Source organism: Scylla paramamosain, chromosome 32 (genome assembly GCF_035594125.1).
Source record: "Scylla paramamosain isolate STU-SP2022 chromosome 32, ASM3559412v1, whole genome shotgun sequence".
Classification (NCBI taxonomy): Eukaryota; Metazoa; Arthropoda; class Malacostraca; order Decapoda; family Portunidae; genus Scylla; species Scylla paramamosain.
The window spans coordinates 3,465,419-3,484,448 of NC_087182.1; the positions used below are offsets into that span (position 1 = coordinate 3,465,419).

Genomic DNA, 19,030 nt, shown 5'->3' on the forward strand with positions numbered 1-19,030 from the left:
TCTCGTGTATCCAGTAAACTTGTCACTGCTCTATTTTAATTTGTTCTTTATTTATAACGCAATAAACTGTGCAAGCCTGTCATGGCTTCGTGAGTAGACGGTGATGATAGCAATTACTTATTTTCAGAGCAATCTTTCTCTCGTCTATCCAATAAACTTTCCACCGCTTTATTTTTATATTCTTTACTTAAAACGCAATGAATTCTGCAAGCCCGTCATGGTTTTCTCCTTATGACACCTTACCTATACTTAGCCCAATAAGGTTTCTCCATAAATAATACCCACTAGTAATATTGTTGCCGGTTTTAATGTTGTTCATTTGAAACGCAATAAACTCTGCAAACACGTGATTCATGGTTTTCTCCCTTACGGACTTCAGGAGCATACAATAATAACAGCTGTTAATATCATGGCATTTTATTCAATATTGCACGTAAGATATAATCACAAGTGCACGTTATTACCTCACACAGGTACAGGTTGATGGCTTGCGGAAATCATTGGTGTGGAAAAAATTAGTGACGAGTACTCAGAGTAAATATTTTCACTTTTCTAACAGCACGCCGGTACAAAATAAATATTACCAAAGACTGAATTACGAGTACTCACTAGCAAGCCAATACAAAATAGACAAATTACCAAAGATTTAATCAAGAGTACTCGTAATGCGCCAATATTTTAAATTTTCTATCAGCAGACCAATACAAAATGGATTAATTATAATGGATTAAATTAAGAAAACTCATAAATGTAACTACTTCCGTTTCTCTACCAGCACGCCAATATAAAATAGACAAATTAGCAAAGATTTAATCGAGTACCAATATTTTTAATTTTCAACTGGGAAGCCAATAATAATAATATAAAAAAAAAATCTAACTACAAACTTACTTGTGCTACCTGTGAAAACAAAGAACGATAACTAAAGGAAAATGATAATTAATTATAAAACTAATTCATTCAAAGGGTATATTATTTTCTCCATTTGGTTTCTCTCTAAATAATTTCCCTCCATGATGAATTACATTAAGTTAGGTCAGGTGAAGTTGCAGCAGGTTAGGTAAGCTTAGGTAAGGTTAGATTGTTGGGTTAGTTTGGGTAAGGATAGGACAGGGTACATTGGGTAAGGTTATGTTAGGTTAATTTGGGAAAGAGTAAGTTAGGTTATGTTTTGGTAAGTTGTTAGGTTAGGTTAGGTTACGTTGGGTCAGGTAAGAAAGGTTATGTTCATTCTGGTGAGGTTAGGTTAGTTTGGGTAAGGATATGGCAGGGTAAGTTAGGTCAGGTGAAGTTATGCTAGGTTATGTATTTGGTAAGGTTAGGTTGCTAGGTTAGTATGGCTAAGTTGTGTAAGGCTAAGTTAGGTTATGTTATCCTAGGTTGTTAGGTCAAGCAAGATTGTTAGGTTTGTTAGGTAAGGAAGGTTAAGTTCAGTCTGGTGATGTTTAGTTAGGTAAAATTTTGGGGAACTTGTGGAAGAATTTGTTTAGAGGGAAATATTCATGGAAGAACCTCTGAGGGTGTACTGTATGAAGACATTACATATTATTTCAGTGTTTCATGCACAGACTAGATGGTGTGCAAAGGTTCCAGAATGAATTATTGCCTGTGGTACAGTAATCTCATACTCCATACAATGACTGAGGATGTGTACATACTCTAGAACAAACTTGTAACTGGAATACAATGAACTCAAAGGACCACACACTGACTGGAGGGTATAGTATGCAAGGAATCCTGACTGGTAACAAACATAACTTGAGCACAACACCAACAATGTGTCTTTTAATTGCAAAAGTAACAAAACCTATGTATATCATGACTCTTGACTCTTCTATATCACATATGCCACATGTATCCTCTCTCACCAGGTATTGCAAAACTGTTAAGGTACCAACTCTGTGCCATATTCTCAAACACTTTTGCATCCTGACTACTTTTCATAGACTCTAGTGGAAGTAACTGAGTTTTCAAGGGTGTTCTCATGATTCTAATGATTTAACAAGGTTTCTGCACTGTCAGTACAAGAGAAAACCCTTGAGAAGCCAAGTAATCATCTCTGTGTCCTTGAAAACAATCCTGATGAGAAAAGTGTTTGGAAATACAGGCTTTAAAGCACAGCAAGTGTGTCTCTGCACTAAGGGGGTCAGCAGGTTGTACGGGGGCACCCCTCCACCCCTTTTGAAATACTGTGCAGGGAAGCTATGGTGAGGTACTGCTCCAGCTCCACCACCTGACATACAGAGCTACACCTATGTGATGAGAAGGATACAGTACCTGTAGCACACTAATACACAACTATTGCAGCTTTTGAGATTCACTGCACTTTGGAAAATATATACTTACTATGTATGTATACTCTCTCTTTGGAAATATAAAATGTTAAAAACTCTTATTTTCATAGACATTTGACATATTTGAATTAATAACGACTATCTACATATGGCAATAATTCTCTATAGCGGGCTGGTGCTGTAGGAGTCAGTAGGCTTGGCTCACAGCTGAGAGGAAAGGTAGGGAATTTAAGCCAAAAAAAGTGACCTTGCAGCCCAACAAAGGCAGGAGGCTAGCCATCCTGCCCTCTTGTACGGGTGTGTGCGTGAGCTTGCCGAAACAGAAGGCCAACAACCCAGCCCATCTGTGCGCGCATGCGCGCGTGCGTGTGTGTGTGTACTTGCTATCGCAGTCTACCTTTCATCCTAAGGGATAAACTGCTAAAATACATGAATGAAATACAATAAAATACAATAAACTCTTGACATAAAATGAAAAATGCTAAACTTAAAAGAACAACTACTACAATACATTAGTACATAATATCATTACAGACTAACTTAAACTAATATTAGCATTTGTGTGAATTATATAGCACTGAATAACAAAGGCCCACATTATGGAATCTCTTACTGCCAGCACAGAAATAAAAAAATGACCACAACCATGACCAGCGCAGCAACACAAGAACATCACGTCTCACTCAGATCACAACTGGTTCAGACAGCATACCACTTCATTACACTGCACTTTTGTCACACTTCCTCTCTGTAGTGACTTGTAACTCTTGATAACAACACCCAGTTCTGTCAGGACTGGCATGTCTTACTGGGACTGGAGGAACAACCCATCATACATGGCACAAGTAAATAGGAACATAATCAAGTTAGAGAATAGTGTAGGATTGACTCACAACTTCTAATAACACAAATTTTTATCAGGATCAGCACTGATAATGGGAGAAAAGAGGACAACCTAACATATGCAAATGATAACATAAATCACAGGTAAACAATACATAAATGACACATAACTTCTAATAAGATTAATTTTTGGAATGGGCTACATGCCTTACAGAGAGCAAATAGAGAGAACAGCCCAACATACAAAAATAAAACAAATAATTCTATGAGTTTGTAATCAGCAAGATCATTGAATGCATTAATGTTTTCAATTGAGCACAATTACTGAGAATATAAGTAAACATAAATCTGAAGGAAGGAGAGAGAGAGAGAGAGAGAGAGAGAGAGAGAGAGAGAGAGAGAGAGAGAGAGAGAGAGAGAGAGAGAGAGAGAGAGAGAGAGAGAGAGAGAGAGAGAGAGAGAGAGAGAGAGAGAGAGAGAGAGAGAGAGAGAGAGAGAGAGAGAGAGAGAGAGAGAGAGAAATAAAGTAGAAGCCAATGGAAATTAATGCTACCAGTACTATCACATCAGGAAGAGTTAATATCCCAGGCTTGAACAGGCTGTTGTAGGATAATCAATATGGCAGTCTATAAGGGACAATCCTAGTGTTTGGTACCCAGGGCAGACCCACCCACCAGCACCCCTTCCTTCTTCTGCAATACTTAGCCAACTTCTCAACGCCAATAGAGTTGAGTTATTAAAGAAATTCATCTATCAAATGTTTATACATTGTAATCAACCAAAGATTTAGTATTTTTCCCAATTAATGCATTTTTCAATATTTTCAAGACATTTTCTTTCCTTCTGTTCTTGCAAATGTGAATCCTACATTTGTAAATCATGACAAGGGTCAAAATGATCTTACTTAGAACTTTAACAATTCACAAAATGAACATTTGTAAGCCACACCCTGCATCTAATATAACTTTGATCTACATATAATGAAAACATGTAACTCAACCCATGGCTTTCACCTGAAGCAGACAAACACCCTCATCTTCCTTCAATACAACACTAGGCCACAACAACTCAACACCGTAAGCCTGCATGAATCAGAACTAAACCGAACAAACTTATACCTCTGATCTTTAAATTTATTTCAGGGTTTACTATGCTAAGTTAACACCCAACTCATTCCTCCTGAGAATGATTGATTGATTGACTGAAATTAAGGTGGTGCAATTCCTCCTGAGAATGATGCTGAGTTTCTAAATCCACATATATATCTACATCTCTGATTCTTTGTCCCCTCCATGAGCTTCCCTCAAGAAGTTGGCCATGACAGAAAAGTCCCTATCTTCCACTGTTCTGGCATTCCCTCATTATCACCATCACTATTTCATTTAATGTCATTTTCCTTTACAAGGCTGACCAGTTTTAGAGTCTCAATATGTCCCTCCTTCAATATATCATTTCTCTCCCTCCAACACTTATCCATTCTGTTTATCCACCTCTTCACAACCTCATTTTCACTCTTTTTCTTTTTTTTTTTTACTTAAGACCAAACCCCTTCAAGTTACACTCAAAATATTCTTCTAAACAAAGATCTGAAACCAAAATTAAATGAATCATGAAGACACACAGTCACCTCGTAACCAACATGACTTCTGAGTATACCTCCATTACCAAACTTTATAATCTACATCTGTCCACCATCACTCATTACCACCAGTCAGTAAAATTCATATCCTAGTGGTGCTTACTGCCAACCATCACCTGTCGCTCACACACTCCACCTCCTACTGTTAATCACTCCACCTCCTAGTGCTAACCATCACCATTCACCCACATACTCCACCTCCTACTGTTATCATCACATCCACACAGTCCACCTCCTACTGTTATCATCACACCCACACAATCCACCAACTAATACTAATCCCCTCCACTCACTCGCATAGTTCATAAGTGCACTGTCTCCCTGAAGGTGCTTGGCACAAAAAGTCTCTTATGACTTTCCACCATCATTACTGCCTCCTCATACTAAATAGAACTCTGCTACCGCTATTGCATGGTCACACACTAACCTCTCACTGGGAGGACACGGCTGGAAATCAGAAGTTCAGCACATGACCCTCAAAAATATGGTGAATCACACACACACACACACACACACACACACACACACACTGGGAGTATTTAATATTAATCCAATCCTGCTCAGATCTGAGCAATGTATCATAAAAATCAACTTCAAGATCAAAAGATAATCTTAATAGCAGACATAATAATCATGATCAAAACATAATATAAAGGTGAGATGGTAAATATTAAATATGATAAAAACAGGAAAGTCAGCATCCATCATCAAGATCACAAATAAAATAAGAGGCAGGTGCCACATGTGTATGAATCACTCAATGGGCTTCACTGGGCTTTGTATGGCATCATTTCATGTACTCCATGGTGTGCCAACTAACAATACTTTCATATTAAATAAAAATCAAACCATCTCACTTTTAAATACTAATAAAACTTTAACAAATTACATACACAATCAGTCAATTTTGTTTTAAATGTTAATTAAAACAGTATTGCAAATTTTTCTGCACATAAACATAATTTTTGTATACCTTGGACTGCTTGGCAAACTCTCAAATGCTTACAAGAAAGAATTCATGCTGAAGCAGACTGAGAAAGTGTTCTATACCTTAGGGACAAGGAAGGTCTTCTGGAAAGTACTTTCAAAAAAACATGCCTGCTTGGACTCCCCATCAAATTTATTTTCCTCACTCTTGAAGACGATTTGGTGAATGAGGCGAGAGACTCCTTCCAGCACCTCGGTTATGTTTTCTCCTTGGTTTTCTTCCAGGAGGAAGCAAACCGTGTCCACAAACACTGAACCTTCAAGAGAGAAAAAGAGAGGGATATCAACTAAAGTTATCTTGTGTCTAAAACTCAACAACTTGACAAGTACAACTACCTGCATCACATCAACATTCTCCAACAATAAAGTAGAATCCATCATGGCAACAAGATTTCTAGAGGTAAAGAAGAACCAAACCTCACCGACTACAGCTGACCTGACCTGACAAACTGATTGGACCAGATGCTGGTGAACCTCCCCTCAGTGGTCCTCAGTGCCCCTCCCCACTCATGCATCTACAATTCCTCTCCATTATAAAAGTGAAGACCAAACCTGAGAGGGAGGCCACCAATAAAATGGATAAACTTAAGAGAGACAAAGTGCCGCAGTGAGACAGGTAGACGTCTAATTAAACAAGTACATCATACCTTCGTCTTTGAGCCTGAAGGAAATGTTGGAAGGAAGAGTGGCATAAGCAACAAGACGGTCCATCTGGTAGTAGATCGTAGAGATGTCCAGGACGTTTTCTGGGACACGCATGGCTACAGGAACATTCACTCTGTTGCCTGTCAGGCCATCTTGGGATGTGTTCAGATAGTCAGAGCTGGTCCCCACTCCTGCAATAGGATACATTAGCCTCTGATTTCATACTGCCAATCACTGCCCTTCTCCATCCCACCATCCACTCCCCTCATACTACAAACCTGTATTTCTCCACAAACAAATCATACACAGTAGGTTACATGACAGCAAACATGATTATTTCCAATGTAGTGTTTGTTATGAAGAAACTATGGAAAAAAAAATTAATTGCTTCCAGGGATCCAGAAAATAAAAAAAACTCAATAAAAAAAAAAAAAATTATATAAACTGAGCACATCTGCACTACTACATTTGAGATAACACAACAAACATATACAGTACCTCCCAAGTTTTGTGCCTAGTCCTAAATTCTCACCTTCCTGACTTTCATGCATTCACACTGCTTTGACAAGTATAGGTCCCATTTACCTACTGTTGGTTCTCTCTCTCTCTCTCTCTCTTAAAGCAAGAACAATCCTAAGGATTGCTAAATATAATGAGATTGATTGAGAACAAAAAATGGAATTATGTATATGAGAATGAGAGAATAAGAAAGGATGAAGTGAAAATGACAAAATGAATAAGGGGGGAGAGAGAGAGAGAGAGAGAGAGAGAGAGAGAGAGAGAGAGAGAGAGAGAGAGAGAGAGAGAGAGAGAGAGAGAGAGAGAGAGAGAGAGAGAGAGAGAGAGAGAGAGAATGCAGTTCCACTTCTTTATCCCTTATCTCTGACAGATAAGGGAAAGGGGAGGTGACAGGGAAGGAAGTTTGAGACAAGACAAAAGAAGGGAGAGGAAAGGAAAGAAAGGGAGGAAGGGACAGGCAGCAGATTGGTGAGCAGCGGCTGGCACAGCTGGTGAGTTAGTCTTGTGAGTTTTAGTTTGCTATTCCAATTTTTTTATTCAAATTTCAGTACTTGCATGAGTAGTGAGTTTGTGATGCCAGTTTTGTTTTGTTATTCCAATTTAATTCCTATTAAAATTCCAGTGCTCGCACGAGTGGCCAGTTTTCGTTTGTTATTCAAATTAAATATTTATTAAAATTTCAGTACGTTATTGCAATTGTAAGTTATAGCCACCATGTGTTGTCGTGTACCCTACTGTATGTACCTGAATTGTTTTAAAACAGTTTTCTCAATTCCTTATCTTACAAGTAACCATAATTATATCTCTGTACATGATGAATTAATGTCCTTTTAACAAAAGTTTCCAATCTTATACAATGCAGCACCTAATACCATCATAAAGCAGCAGCCTCCTTCCCATGCTGGCACAGCTGTGTGTCTCACCTGACATATCAGTGCGGATGGGTTTACTTCCTCGACATGTCGCCATAAAGAAAATCTTGGGTTTCTTGCTGAAGTTACTAAACATGGAAAAGTCATCAATAAACTTCTCTCTATTGTAATTTTCTTTACCGGCAAGTATGAGATTTGTTTCATCTCCATGAGATACAAACCAAATGACCAAAGAATCATAGAATCTATACTTGGTTTTCACCAGTTCTTTCTTGTATCTCTCAAAAGTGCTGCAATCTGGATTTCTTTCAATCATGACAGTAAACTTGAAAAGATCTTCAAAGACACTCTGTATCTTTGCAATTTCACTATCAGCACCTTCTCTACCTTCAGTGACACAGAAAACAATACACAGGCCTGCTGGCTGGCACTCCTCAGGGTAATTCTTCAATGTGCGGATTACCATGGACAGAGTCTCATCTTTTCCTGCTTCCTTAAGCATTTCTTTAAAGAACTCCCTAAGTCTGTCGGTGTAAATGCGGTTCAGCAAGTTCTGATCCTCCATTACTCTTATTATAAAGAAAAATAAGGCTTCCTTAACACCTTCATACTCAAATGTATCTTGCTTGATCAAGTCTGAGTTCACTTGCAGTTCAAGTTTGCAGTCATATGCATTCATGAAGAGATAAAACAACTTATATACATAATCTGCAGTAAGGCAATCACAGATGCGATTCATGAGTAGATTTTCTGCGTATATAAAAAAGTTTCCTTCTTTCTCGTTATCTTGCAATTCCATTTTTTTCTGAACTTTCTCAATTTTGTCATTGAAAGATGGGTGGTACTCAATACCCAAGTAATGGCAACCTTCTGCTAGGATCAACAGGTCCTCATCCTTCTTCATCACACTGTAGGTGGCTGCAACGCTGCCTTCTGAGAGAGTGATGATCTCATGTTTGAGCAACTCTTTGGCACGACATTGCAGCAAATGAGCAATTTCTCGATATCCATATTCTCTTGATATCAGGATTTGCTGAAATGTCTCCTTAGCTTTCTGAGCAGCTGCTGTATTTTCCTGCTTGTACAGCTCGGTTGTTCCTGTTTCCTTGTCTCCGTTGTCCAGCAGGTAGAGCAGCTTCACCAATTTGGCCAGCGGCACGCCGTCCAGACTCAGAGCCTTAACATCATCATCATCTGCAAAGCAAGACACAAATGTGTAAACAAATTATTCTTTTACCTATTATGTTTATTTCTTCTCACTTGCTCTACATCTGATGTAAAGGAAAAGACGTGTGAAAAAATAATCTTTTGTAATAATTTTATTTATTTCTCCTTTCTAAGTCTGCATTTCACATAAAGTGACAAATTTAAATAATGTACAACAAATATCCTGTTCACAAGATGAGAAAGCTGCTGCGGTCACAGATCATGAACTCTTCACACATCACAGCAATATCAACATTTCTGGGAGACAGAAAAGACAGCTACAAATAAATAAATACATATGTATATACATGAAGAGCCTTATTCTTTTGCAAAGTGCTATTTTTCTATGAGACTCCCTGTTCTGCAAAATAGGGCAGTGGAACAGGGTAATGATAATATTTTTGGGGCCCTAGCACAAATCTTTTATTTATTATAATACAAACAAATTGTGATAATAAGCAGAAAGGCAAAGCAAAATTATAATACAATAGTTGAGTTTCCAATGATAAAAACACAAATTAAAGTGTTCTGAAGAGATTAAAAACTGAAGAGATCAATGTGCATTGCTTTGCATAAAGACAATGTATGGAACCATTGAAGCATATTTCAATTATGGCTCATTTCAAATTAAATGTTCCCCATGTGTATATCCTTGTTAGTAAGAACACACAGAGCTATATATGAAAACAGGTATTCAGAATGATGCTGGTAGAAAGAAAGATGAGCAAGAAGCCTTAAAGTACAAAAACAGTGCTTTAAGAAGTAGCTCTGAGAATAGGACAAGATCTTCACAAGTTTGATCAAACAGTAAAAGTGAATATGAAACAAATCTGCAAGTGTATTAATGAATGAGATGTGGTTTCAAAATTGCTGGAAACACACAATAGAAAATGTGTATGAGATGAGCAAAAATTTACAGAGAGTGGCAAGACATGATAGTGACAGTGAAATGGTGATGCCAAGATGTGAATACAAGGTTAATGCAACTTTAATTAGGGACAGCTGATGATGACAGTGATCAATGTTGTGTAGGAGGTAGTGTTAGTAATGTGCTCCATCACACGTTTCAATCCAAGGCACACAAATTAAAACAGTATCACTGGGGACAGCAGTTAGCACTTTCCAACACAATACAAAAACTTGTCTTACTTTTCATTCCTGGAAGAGTCTTGTCTTTACGCTGAAGAAGAACATGCAGCTTTAGATAAAACACATATCGATATGATCCATGGATATAAACTAATTTTCCCCCCCACAATCTTGCTACATTATTCAGTATGTACTTGTAATCCAAGGGCTAAGAGAATGAGTGTGAATATGAGAGTTGTGTACCTTGTCTTGGCTACTCCCCCTTTTTTTTTAGGGGGGGAGGAAACAGCATTGGTATATGTATGTATGCATGTATGTATGTATGTAATCAACTTTGTGATCATAAGATCCTTTTCCTTGTGTACACCATACTGAATATTATCTTAAACACTTCCTATGGGGGAAAAAAACTTTAACTTACTGGTCTTCATGGCAAGCATCCTTATACAATACAGTGAAAAGGCCAAAGAAAGTACATAAGATAAGCTACATGAATTAACAAGGCATGTGAAACAACCTTTTAGCACAGTATGATCAAATCTAGTCTCAATGTCCCATATGAAATAACTTCCAAGTGTTGGTTTATATCCCTTCCATGCTGCTCAGTGTGCTGCTTTCCTCAACCCAACCTCACCAGAGAGATGCCGAGTGGCGTACCTATACAACAAGCCTTATGGTATATATGGTATCTCTCAAAGCTCCTGTTTCTATTTTTTTTATTATTATTATTTTCGTCACAGTACCCTCATTTCTGTAACAAAGACTACATGTATAAGTGATGCATACAGGTATATATTAATTCCAGAGTACAACAGTGTAATTATTATTTTTTTACTTCATATTCTCTAGATAACACTAATTAGGTAAAAACTGTGTTATGACAGATTAAAAATATAGAGATGAGTGACAGAAGAAAAGAATATACAGGTTGACATGCATAATTATAAAGAAAGTCTGTATATTATCTGAAAATACCTAAGCAAAGTGTCCTGTAAATTATCTTGATCAATATTTTACGAACCTGTTTCCATCTCATTCCTGCAGCTCTGCCATCCTTCCTTGAATTCAGTGTTATTGGGGTCATATCGCAGAGCCTCCTGGAAGTCCCGCATGGCTTTCAGCACCCAATCTGGAACACACAGAAAATCATCTTATAATCACACCTTTCTATTTCATCTATCAATTTTCACATTCATTTTTCTTCTCTTACAAACATTATCTTATGGCAATATCTCTAAGTAGTTTAGAGAATTTACAATTAGTAGTTTCGTTGTTCAATTTATTAAACTGCTTGACATCTGCCTGCACTGAATTATACTGGAATTTGAGCCTTTAGGGAGTTACAAATTAGGATGCATGTAGAACCTAAACTCATAATCAGTAGTGAGCATTACTTCAATATATGTCAAGCAGCGAATACTTACCTCAAGTTACTACGAAAGACTTGTCCATATGCCACCTAAATGTTATGTTCCCTTGGAAACACCATGAAGACACTGAGAAACTGATCTATGGATGGGATTACTTAGCCACAGGCATTCAACACTTGGGACCAAACCCATGACAAGACATTGAAGGTGAAGCTGTGAGTCTGACATCTTGTGAATCAAGTTAAAAGTGATCACCAAGGCCCAAGTGAATATTGGTTGGCTTGCCTGTTTTATCACCACCTGTGTTTCAAGATGACATAGTATATAGATAGACAATTATTAGTAGTGTAGTAAGCACTTAATAATAATGATCACTACTTGCCTTCTCTCTCATGGCTTCCTTTGGGGTAAGCTGCAAAGAGTCTGTAATATATGGTGGCTCTGTTGTAATAGGCAGCAGCAAGGGAAGGATCCAGTTTCAGAGCCTGGGAGTAGTCTTCTACTGCGTCATCAAAGTACACTTGCTTGTAGCGGCACACACCTCGCTCGTTGTACAGCTGTGCTATCAATGCATTCCTGAAAACAGTAATGTATTTATGTAGATCAGTATGTATAAACAATTCTTTTCACATATCATAAAGAATAACCCTACTTATCACTGACACCAACAGCAGCAGCAGCAGCAGCAGCCTCTATGATTCCACTGCAGGATAAAAACCTTTTCCAACCTTCTCCACTCATCTCTGTGAGCCGTCCCTCTATTCAGCTGATATCTAACAATAACCTTACAAAGTCTGACAAATGATCAATTCTTGGCAGATCAGGAGAGTTAATATTGAAGGAAAACACTAAACACATGAAAGTGAGCATGAAAGGTTACACATATTCTGACCACAAATGTACAATTACTGAGAGATTCCTGTGTTGTGGCACCTCAAAACAATAAATAAGTCCCCTCCTCTATAACTGATGACTGTAATAATCTATCTTCCTCTTCAAAAGCAGTTTCGCCAATTCTTTATGATGGGAATTGGAGGAAGCATAAACTTGGGGTCAGGAACTGTCATCTTGGTGGAGAAGTGGGCAGACATTACCTGAGCTCTCTCTCTCTCTCTTCCATTACTTTTTTATACAGTACCATCACAACTTTACTTCACTCTTGTCTAATTCTTAATTCATATCTCCTTCCACATTGCTTATTATCTGATTAATATCATTCTTGCTTTATATCTCCACCCACACAACACTTTATCTACCCAACCAATCTTTATCACCTAGGAACCAAGCACTGTCCCGGATGAGAACAGACACAGGTGAGTAATGCTGATTGGGTGGAGACAATAACTGTACACGTAATATGCCCTCCACACTGAATATAAAATTCTTAGCTTCTCTAGCATTCTATTTGAGATACTTATGAATTTCCTGGATGCCTGTGGTGTGCATTGGACTAACTTACCAATAATAACTGATAATGTCACCTTAGGTTTGATTTAGTTTTGAAGTCTTTCACTGTTGCATAGCCATGACTCAAGCAATGGCACACTTAGCAAAGCAATTAGTATGATTGTGAGAGGTATGAGGTGTTAGGAAGGGCCAAAATGGGACAATTCCAATAGCTTTCAATGTGACTATCATTATTAATGCATCAAAACACAGAGAGAATAATTACTTTTGACCATGATCTCCATTATAAGTTGGGACTGTCATAGAAACTTTAGACATTAACAACAGTAGTTCAAAATTATGTTTAGTGTGAGTAAGATGTGTGGGTGTAGTCCTTCCATCTTATAACATGGAGCTTATTTTACCCCAATGAGAGTAAAGATGCAGGAATCAGAGCTCACTAAATCTTATAAAACAGAAAGAAAAATGCATATCGGGATTTAGTGGTCTTTCCCCATTCAACATAGATTGCTGGTAATGTCAAGCCTATTTTACCCTAATGAAAGTAGGGGCAAGAATCAGAGTTTACAGAATCTTATAAAACAGGAAGAAAAACAAAATGGGTATTATTATAGTTTAAGCCATTACACACTATGTGGTAATAACCTACCTCATTTTGTTCTTCTCACTATTCACATAATTTCTAATGATTACATTACTTGTCGGAAATTAATAATAACGCCACAATAGGCCTGGGAATGCACAGCGCTGTCAACTTTTTCTAAGTCCACAGGTAAACATAAATGGTGTATTGTTGCCTGAACTTCAGTTGTTAGGTTAGGTTAGGTTAGATTAAATTAGGTGCTTCTCAATGTCTTGTCAAATTGCAAGAGGGAGAGTTTGGGGTATTTTCCTAGATATAGAGAATTTCCCTAGATTTCTCTAGATTTTGGGGAAATTTCCCTAGATTTCTCTAAATTTTGGGGAAATTTCCCTAGATTTTTTAAGTCCATATATCACTCGTATATGGCTCCCCCCCAAAACCCCCGGTTCCCCACAGGCCCCCAAGCTTGCTTGAGGGATTGGGGGGCCGTGGGTAGAGATTGGGGACATTGGCTTAAACTATAAATTTACCCATTTATGTTTACCTGTGGACTTAGAAAAAGTTGAGAGCGCTGTGCATTCCCAGGCCTATTGTGGCGTTATTATTAATTTCCGACAAGTAGTGTAATCATTAGAAATGATGTGAATAGTGAGAAGAACAAAATGAGGTAGGTTATTACCACGTAGTGTGTAATGGCTTAAACTATAAATTTACCACAAAATGTAGGTAGTACAGTCAACAACTCACTACAGAACCTTCCTTAACACACATACACACACACATATCTTATAACCTAGCTCCTTATACAGACTGCACAGCTTCAGTCCCACACTCAGCAGCCCCAGTGTATGATTATTGTGTATCCTGATGGGGTGTATGAAAATGCAGGATTACTTTTTCATACGGCATAATCTGATAACACAGCACTTAACAGAAAGCAGAAAAAAAGAACTATGTATATACTGGATGTCCTGATCAGGTGTTGGGTAAATGCCTGCCTATGTTATTACTATAGAAACCTCAGAAAACAGTAGAAAAAAAAAAAAAAGAGAAAGGTATGCATCCACAACAGAAGGCCGAATGCTAGCTGACTGGGTGTCCTGGTAGGGTATGTGTAGCCAGGGCGTGTGAGTAGAGGTTGCCTAACACTATCATAGAAGCCAGCCTAAGAACGTACGAGACCACAACACAGGGCCAAATGCTTAACGTGTATTCTGGAGGTGTAACTACAGTAAGGGCCTGAATATAGACCCTCCCTGCCTAACACTACCATAGAAACCCACCGAAGGACATACCATTGAAGAAAAAGAACACGTGTCCGTAATACAAGGCCAAACTCTCCTTACTGTGCGTCCTGCAGGTGTAAGTATAGCCAGTGCCTGAGTATAGGCCCTCCCTGCCTAACATGACCATAGAAATCCACCTACGGACATACCATAGAAATATCCATTAAAACGCACCATAGAAACGTAAAATAAATCCCATGTCTACAACACAAGGCCAAACATTTGCTTACTGTGTGTCCTGAGGAGGTGTAAGTGTTGCCAGGGCCTGCGAGTAGAGCCTCTCCGCCTGCCTGCATCTTCCTTCATGGCAACACACCCGCGCCTCTCTCACCATGTCATCCACACACGCCATGACTAACACCACTGCCCAACACGTAGTCTCCAGCCAAGACGTCACCTAGTTACACTCTGGCTCCTCCCGGAACTCATGTTCCCACGCATACGTTTTGTGGGCGGGTTTACCGTTGCCTCATACTGTGACCGTACATGCTGACGTGAGTGTAGATCTCGGTTTGCCTGGATTTCGGCTCTCTCTCTCTCTCTCTCTCTCTCTCACACACAGACACACACACAGTGGCGGACCTAATAGCCAATAAGACGGGTGTGCTTCTTAATAAATACCATTCTTTGTTCGTATTGATGTGGTATATTTCGTTTTTTTTTTTTTCCAAGTTTGTCGATCCAGTGTAATTATAAAAAAAATACTTGAAATGCAGAGATACTGGGATACACTCAATGAAGGAAAAAAAAAAAAGACTTGTAAGAATGAGGCTTATCGAAATAGTTCAAAATTTCAAGTCTTCCTCTCTCTCAAAGAAAGAAGAAAAGAGAAATTACCAATTGCAGTTAAAACTTAGGTTATCTTGGCAGCGTGACTCTGCACGTGGGGATCGCGGGTCGTCAGCAGATATAGATAACATGTTTTTGTACAGGTATAGGTGTAGAAACAATGCAGTTTTTTGTGCTCAAGCTCCTCCCACCACTTGAAAGGAATGAGAAGGATTGCTAAACTCTTATAAAATGTTGTTATGGGGAAAGTGTTGCGAGAGGCAGCCTGCGAAGGGACCACTGGTAGAAATGTCATGCACTATCTTCCTCCTCTCTCCTCTCTCCGTCAGTTAGGAAATATCAGTGTTTCCGGTGATAGTGCGTCAGTTATTACACAGATTGCTAAAAAAAAATTATATACCAGTAAATGTTCTTTAAACCTTTATTAAGAAAATCGGAAATATAGTGGGCCTGAGAAATTTGTTAACAGATAGTACACAGGTACACGGGTAGATCAAGAGCCCTGATAAATATATAGTTGAGTCATCTCATCACAGTATTTTACAAAGAACTTACGCACCCAAGTCAAAATTACATCACAAGAAAACTTTGGAATTAACAATAGAATTAATTATGTGCCAGAGAGGAAACAGGAAATGAGACTGAAGTACAAAGAAGAAATGGATGCTAATTCTAATGTTTTGGGGTTACCCTTCGTCCTGTATTCGCTGATCACTTATCATCGAAGAAGCCGCGGCCAAAAACGTAGGGCACGACTGGGGCAGGGCGGTAGTACACTCTGGGCCTGCTGTAGAACCTGGGCGCCACGTGGCCTACAGAATACCAAGGAAAATCGTCATCGAAGTCCGCATCTCTCTTCTTGCGGGAGTTGGAGGCTTCGGCAACAGGCTCTGGTTCAGCGCTTCGCTTCTTGCGGTCGAAGTGGTCATCGTCAAAGAAGTGGTAGGGACTGAAGGGTGCCACATACTGCCGCACCACGTATCTGGTGGGCCTAGTGGGCCTCAACACATGCACCACGGGACGGATGGGGCGGCGGTAGAAGAAGTAGTCATCATCGGGGGTGGCAATGACCGCCGCCGCCACCACGCCGAGCAACACCACAGCCACCTGGAAAAGAAGAGTATTAGTGTTGTTGGTTAAAGTACGAGTATGGTGCCCAAACAAGATCTTATCAAGCAGGAGAGAACGTTTTGCTAAGGTAAACGTAAAAGCAAGGGAATACCGGATGAGAGTTTTCTCCTATCCCGAAACTGATATTCTTCAGTTATTGCCAGCGCTCATCGCCCACCAAGTAACTCTGAAGAAATTTCCATCAATAAACATACGCTGTTTAAACATTAGATTTACGTACCGGATAAAGAAGAAAGCACGATCTTTAGAAAGTCGTATCCATCATCACTTTCAAATTACAAAACAGATACAAAGTTACTATAACCCCCCAAAAAACAGTAATCGTCAAAGAAAGAAAAAAAAAAAGGTTAAAAATTTAAGATACAATATCAAACGTTTTGGTGTTTTATTTCAATTTTAACAGGCTGTAGTGTAAGTTACTGAAGTTTGCAAGACTGTTTTCATGATTCTAGTGATAGCTTAATAACGGTTCTGCCTCATCAATGGAGGAAAACACTCATGAGAACCAAACTAAGCAACTACGTCAGCTTCGAAAATAGAGAGAGAGCCAAGTGTTTCAAAATACAAATATAAGGTCTTAGTTTCGTTTTATCACCCATACCACTCCACTGTAAGTAACTTGGAAGTAACCGTAAGCACTGGGAAGGCAGGGGGCACTCACCAGAACCTTCATCACTACAGCAGGAGAGGGCAAGGACTGATGCTGTGATGCCCGCTTCCGTCTTTTATATACCCATCTGCTTCCCTGCCCACCCCTACATGCCCCCTCGAGCCTCAACCCCTTTCTTCTTACACCACGCATGTAGGGGAAAAAAAGGGGCATCTTTACCTGGTGTGTGCCCTCGTGACCCAAGAGACACGCACTAAAGGTCACACACAGAAAACCTTGGCGTGGTCTTCATTGATGCATGAGTTTGTATGTACGGTAGTGTTGTTTCAAGGTACGATATCGATGCGTTTTGTCCTTTTTCTATTGTTTTTTTTTATTATTAATAGTTCATTGAGGTACAAACCTTGTATTCATATTTAACACTTCGCTCTCAAAGACTACGTAGATGATCAGTTGAGTTCGTAACGATGATTTCCTTTACTCATGGTGCAGAGTCTTCCTTAGATTATAACTGGAATCATAAAAAAAAAAAAAAAATCTAACAACTTTCAGTAGAGCCAATTAAAACGAGTCAAGAAAAAGCGCCGAAACGTTTAAGAATATGACCATAAGTATGTGTACTAAAATCATATAAACTCTCTTGAAAACCTCAAATGACTTCCACGAGGACAAATTCAAACGAGTCAGAAAAACGCCCCGAAACGTTTAAGAATATGATCATGAGTGTTGTGAGGTAAGGACAGGTGTAGTGTTATCCTGAGCCTGTCCTCCCCTCACGCCGCAGTGCATGGAGCTCGTCTGCAATGCCATGAACTGGATCTTCCCACACGCCACAGAACAGGAAGAGAGACGATTATTATTAATGCAATTTGAATGAGAACTGAGATAGAGGGATAGTACACGAAAGAAAAGAAAAAAAAAAGGAAGAGGAAGAAAAACGAAGAAAAGCAGAGGAATAAAGTTTAAATGCATGCTAATGTAAAGTGTAAATGAAGTGTATTATAATATTTGACAGAGAATTGAGAAAAAAAAAAATGTGTCGTGTATAAGTAAAGTATACAATCATAATACCATTAGTTTATCTTGCGAGAGAGAGAGAGAGAGAGAGAGAGAGAGAGAGAGAGAGAGAGAGAGAGAGAGAGAGAGAGAGAGAGAGAGAGACTAATTGAAACTTTAACCATTTACTCTATTTCTATAACTATTATTTTCCTGTATTCTCTTACATGAGGCAAAGAAAACGTAGCTAACAGGAGCGTCACGAAATCCCACTAAAACATCCATTAAATCAGCCATCAATTACCTTCACATTCCCTTCCTTCACTTCCAGCGTCATCACTCACAGCAGGACCATATTGTGAAACACTCCACCTCTACACTTAAAAGGCTCTATTTTCACAGTTATACAGGTTTTTAATAGGGCCTTTATGGTTCTAGTAACAGATTAACAAGATTTCTACATTACTAACAGGAGAAACACCTCTCGAGAACCCAGCTAGACATTTTTGTGGTTTATAGTGAGAGAGCAAAACGTTTCGGTCCACAATCAGCGCTTGGTTCTTCTTCAGTCCCAGCGCGCTGACCTCTGATCCCCGCCTGGGCCCGCCACCCTGACTGACCTCGCCCCTCCCTTGACCTCCCCTCTCTGTAACGTCACGCCGGAAAACGTGATATCCGCGTGAGGGAGGGAGGGCGGAGGGCAAAAAATTATGGTACCACTGTCACCCTTCTCATTGCGTCGACTTGATATGGAAGAGGATCCA

At 39.1% G+C, this 19,030-nt stretch overlaps 2 protein-coding genes across 5 annotated transcripts; both read right to left on the minus strand.

Annotated features, from left to right (window-relative positions):
- Window positions 1–401: 401 nt before the first annotated feature.
- LOC135089062 (uncharacterized) lies at window positions 402–15,285 on the minus strand. 4 transcript variants are annotated; one of them, XM_063984264.1, is made up of 7 exons: window positions 14,971–15,277; window positions 11,847–12,040; window positions 11,116–11,223; window positions 10,155–10,185; window positions 7,851–8,990; window positions 6,411–6,599; window positions 402–6,020 (listed from the first exon to the last, which is right to left on the minus strand). In XM_063984264.1, exons 3-7 carry the CDS (start codon window positions 11,176–11,178, stop codon window positions 5,821–5,823), a joined length of 1,623 nt encoding a protein of 540 aa, XP_063840334.1. In that variant the 5' UTR covers window positions 11,179–11,223; window positions 11,847–12,040; window positions 14,971–15,277; the 3' UTR covers window positions 402–5,820. The 4 variants fall into 4 exon arrangements, with proteins under 4 accessions (XP_063840334.1, XP_063840333.1, XP_063840331.1 ...); XM_063984263.1 differs by having other exon boundaries at window positions 7,851–8,993; XM_063984261.1 differs by lacking the exon at window positions 10,155–10,185 and having other exon boundaries at window positions 7,851–8,993; window positions 14,971–15,285.
- Window positions 15,286–15,939: 654 nt separating this feature from the next.
- On the minus strand, window positions 15,940–17,417 carry LOC135089063 (uncharacterized). Its single transcript, XM_063984266.1, has 2 exons — window positions 17,322–17,417; window positions 15,940–16,636 (listed from the first exon to the last, which is right to left on the minus strand). The coding sequence occupies exons 1-2, from the start codon at window positions 17,331–17,333 to the stop codon at window positions 16,241–16,243; spliced, it is 408 nt and encodes a 135-aa protein (XP_063840336.1). The 5' UTR covers window positions 17,334–17,417; the 3' UTR covers window positions 15,940–16,240.
- Between the last annotated feature and the right edge of the window lie 1,613 nt (window positions 17,418–19,030).

Excerpts from the sequence above, each read along its gene's own strand:
- LOC135089062 (XM_063984261.1), bottom strand. The coding sequence starts at position 15,092 with ATGGCGTGTGTGGATGACATGGTGAGAGAGGCGCGGGTGTGTTGCCAT. Across the intron at positions 12,041-14,970 it reads ACACCTCCTCAGGACACACA|GAATGCATTGATAGCACAGC; the intron begins GTAAGCAAATGT and ends TACTGTTTTCAG. Across the intron at positions 6,600-7,850 it reads CATCCGCACTGATATGTCAG|GAGTGGGGACCAGCTCTGAC; the intron begins GTGAGACACACA and ends ATCCTATTGCAG.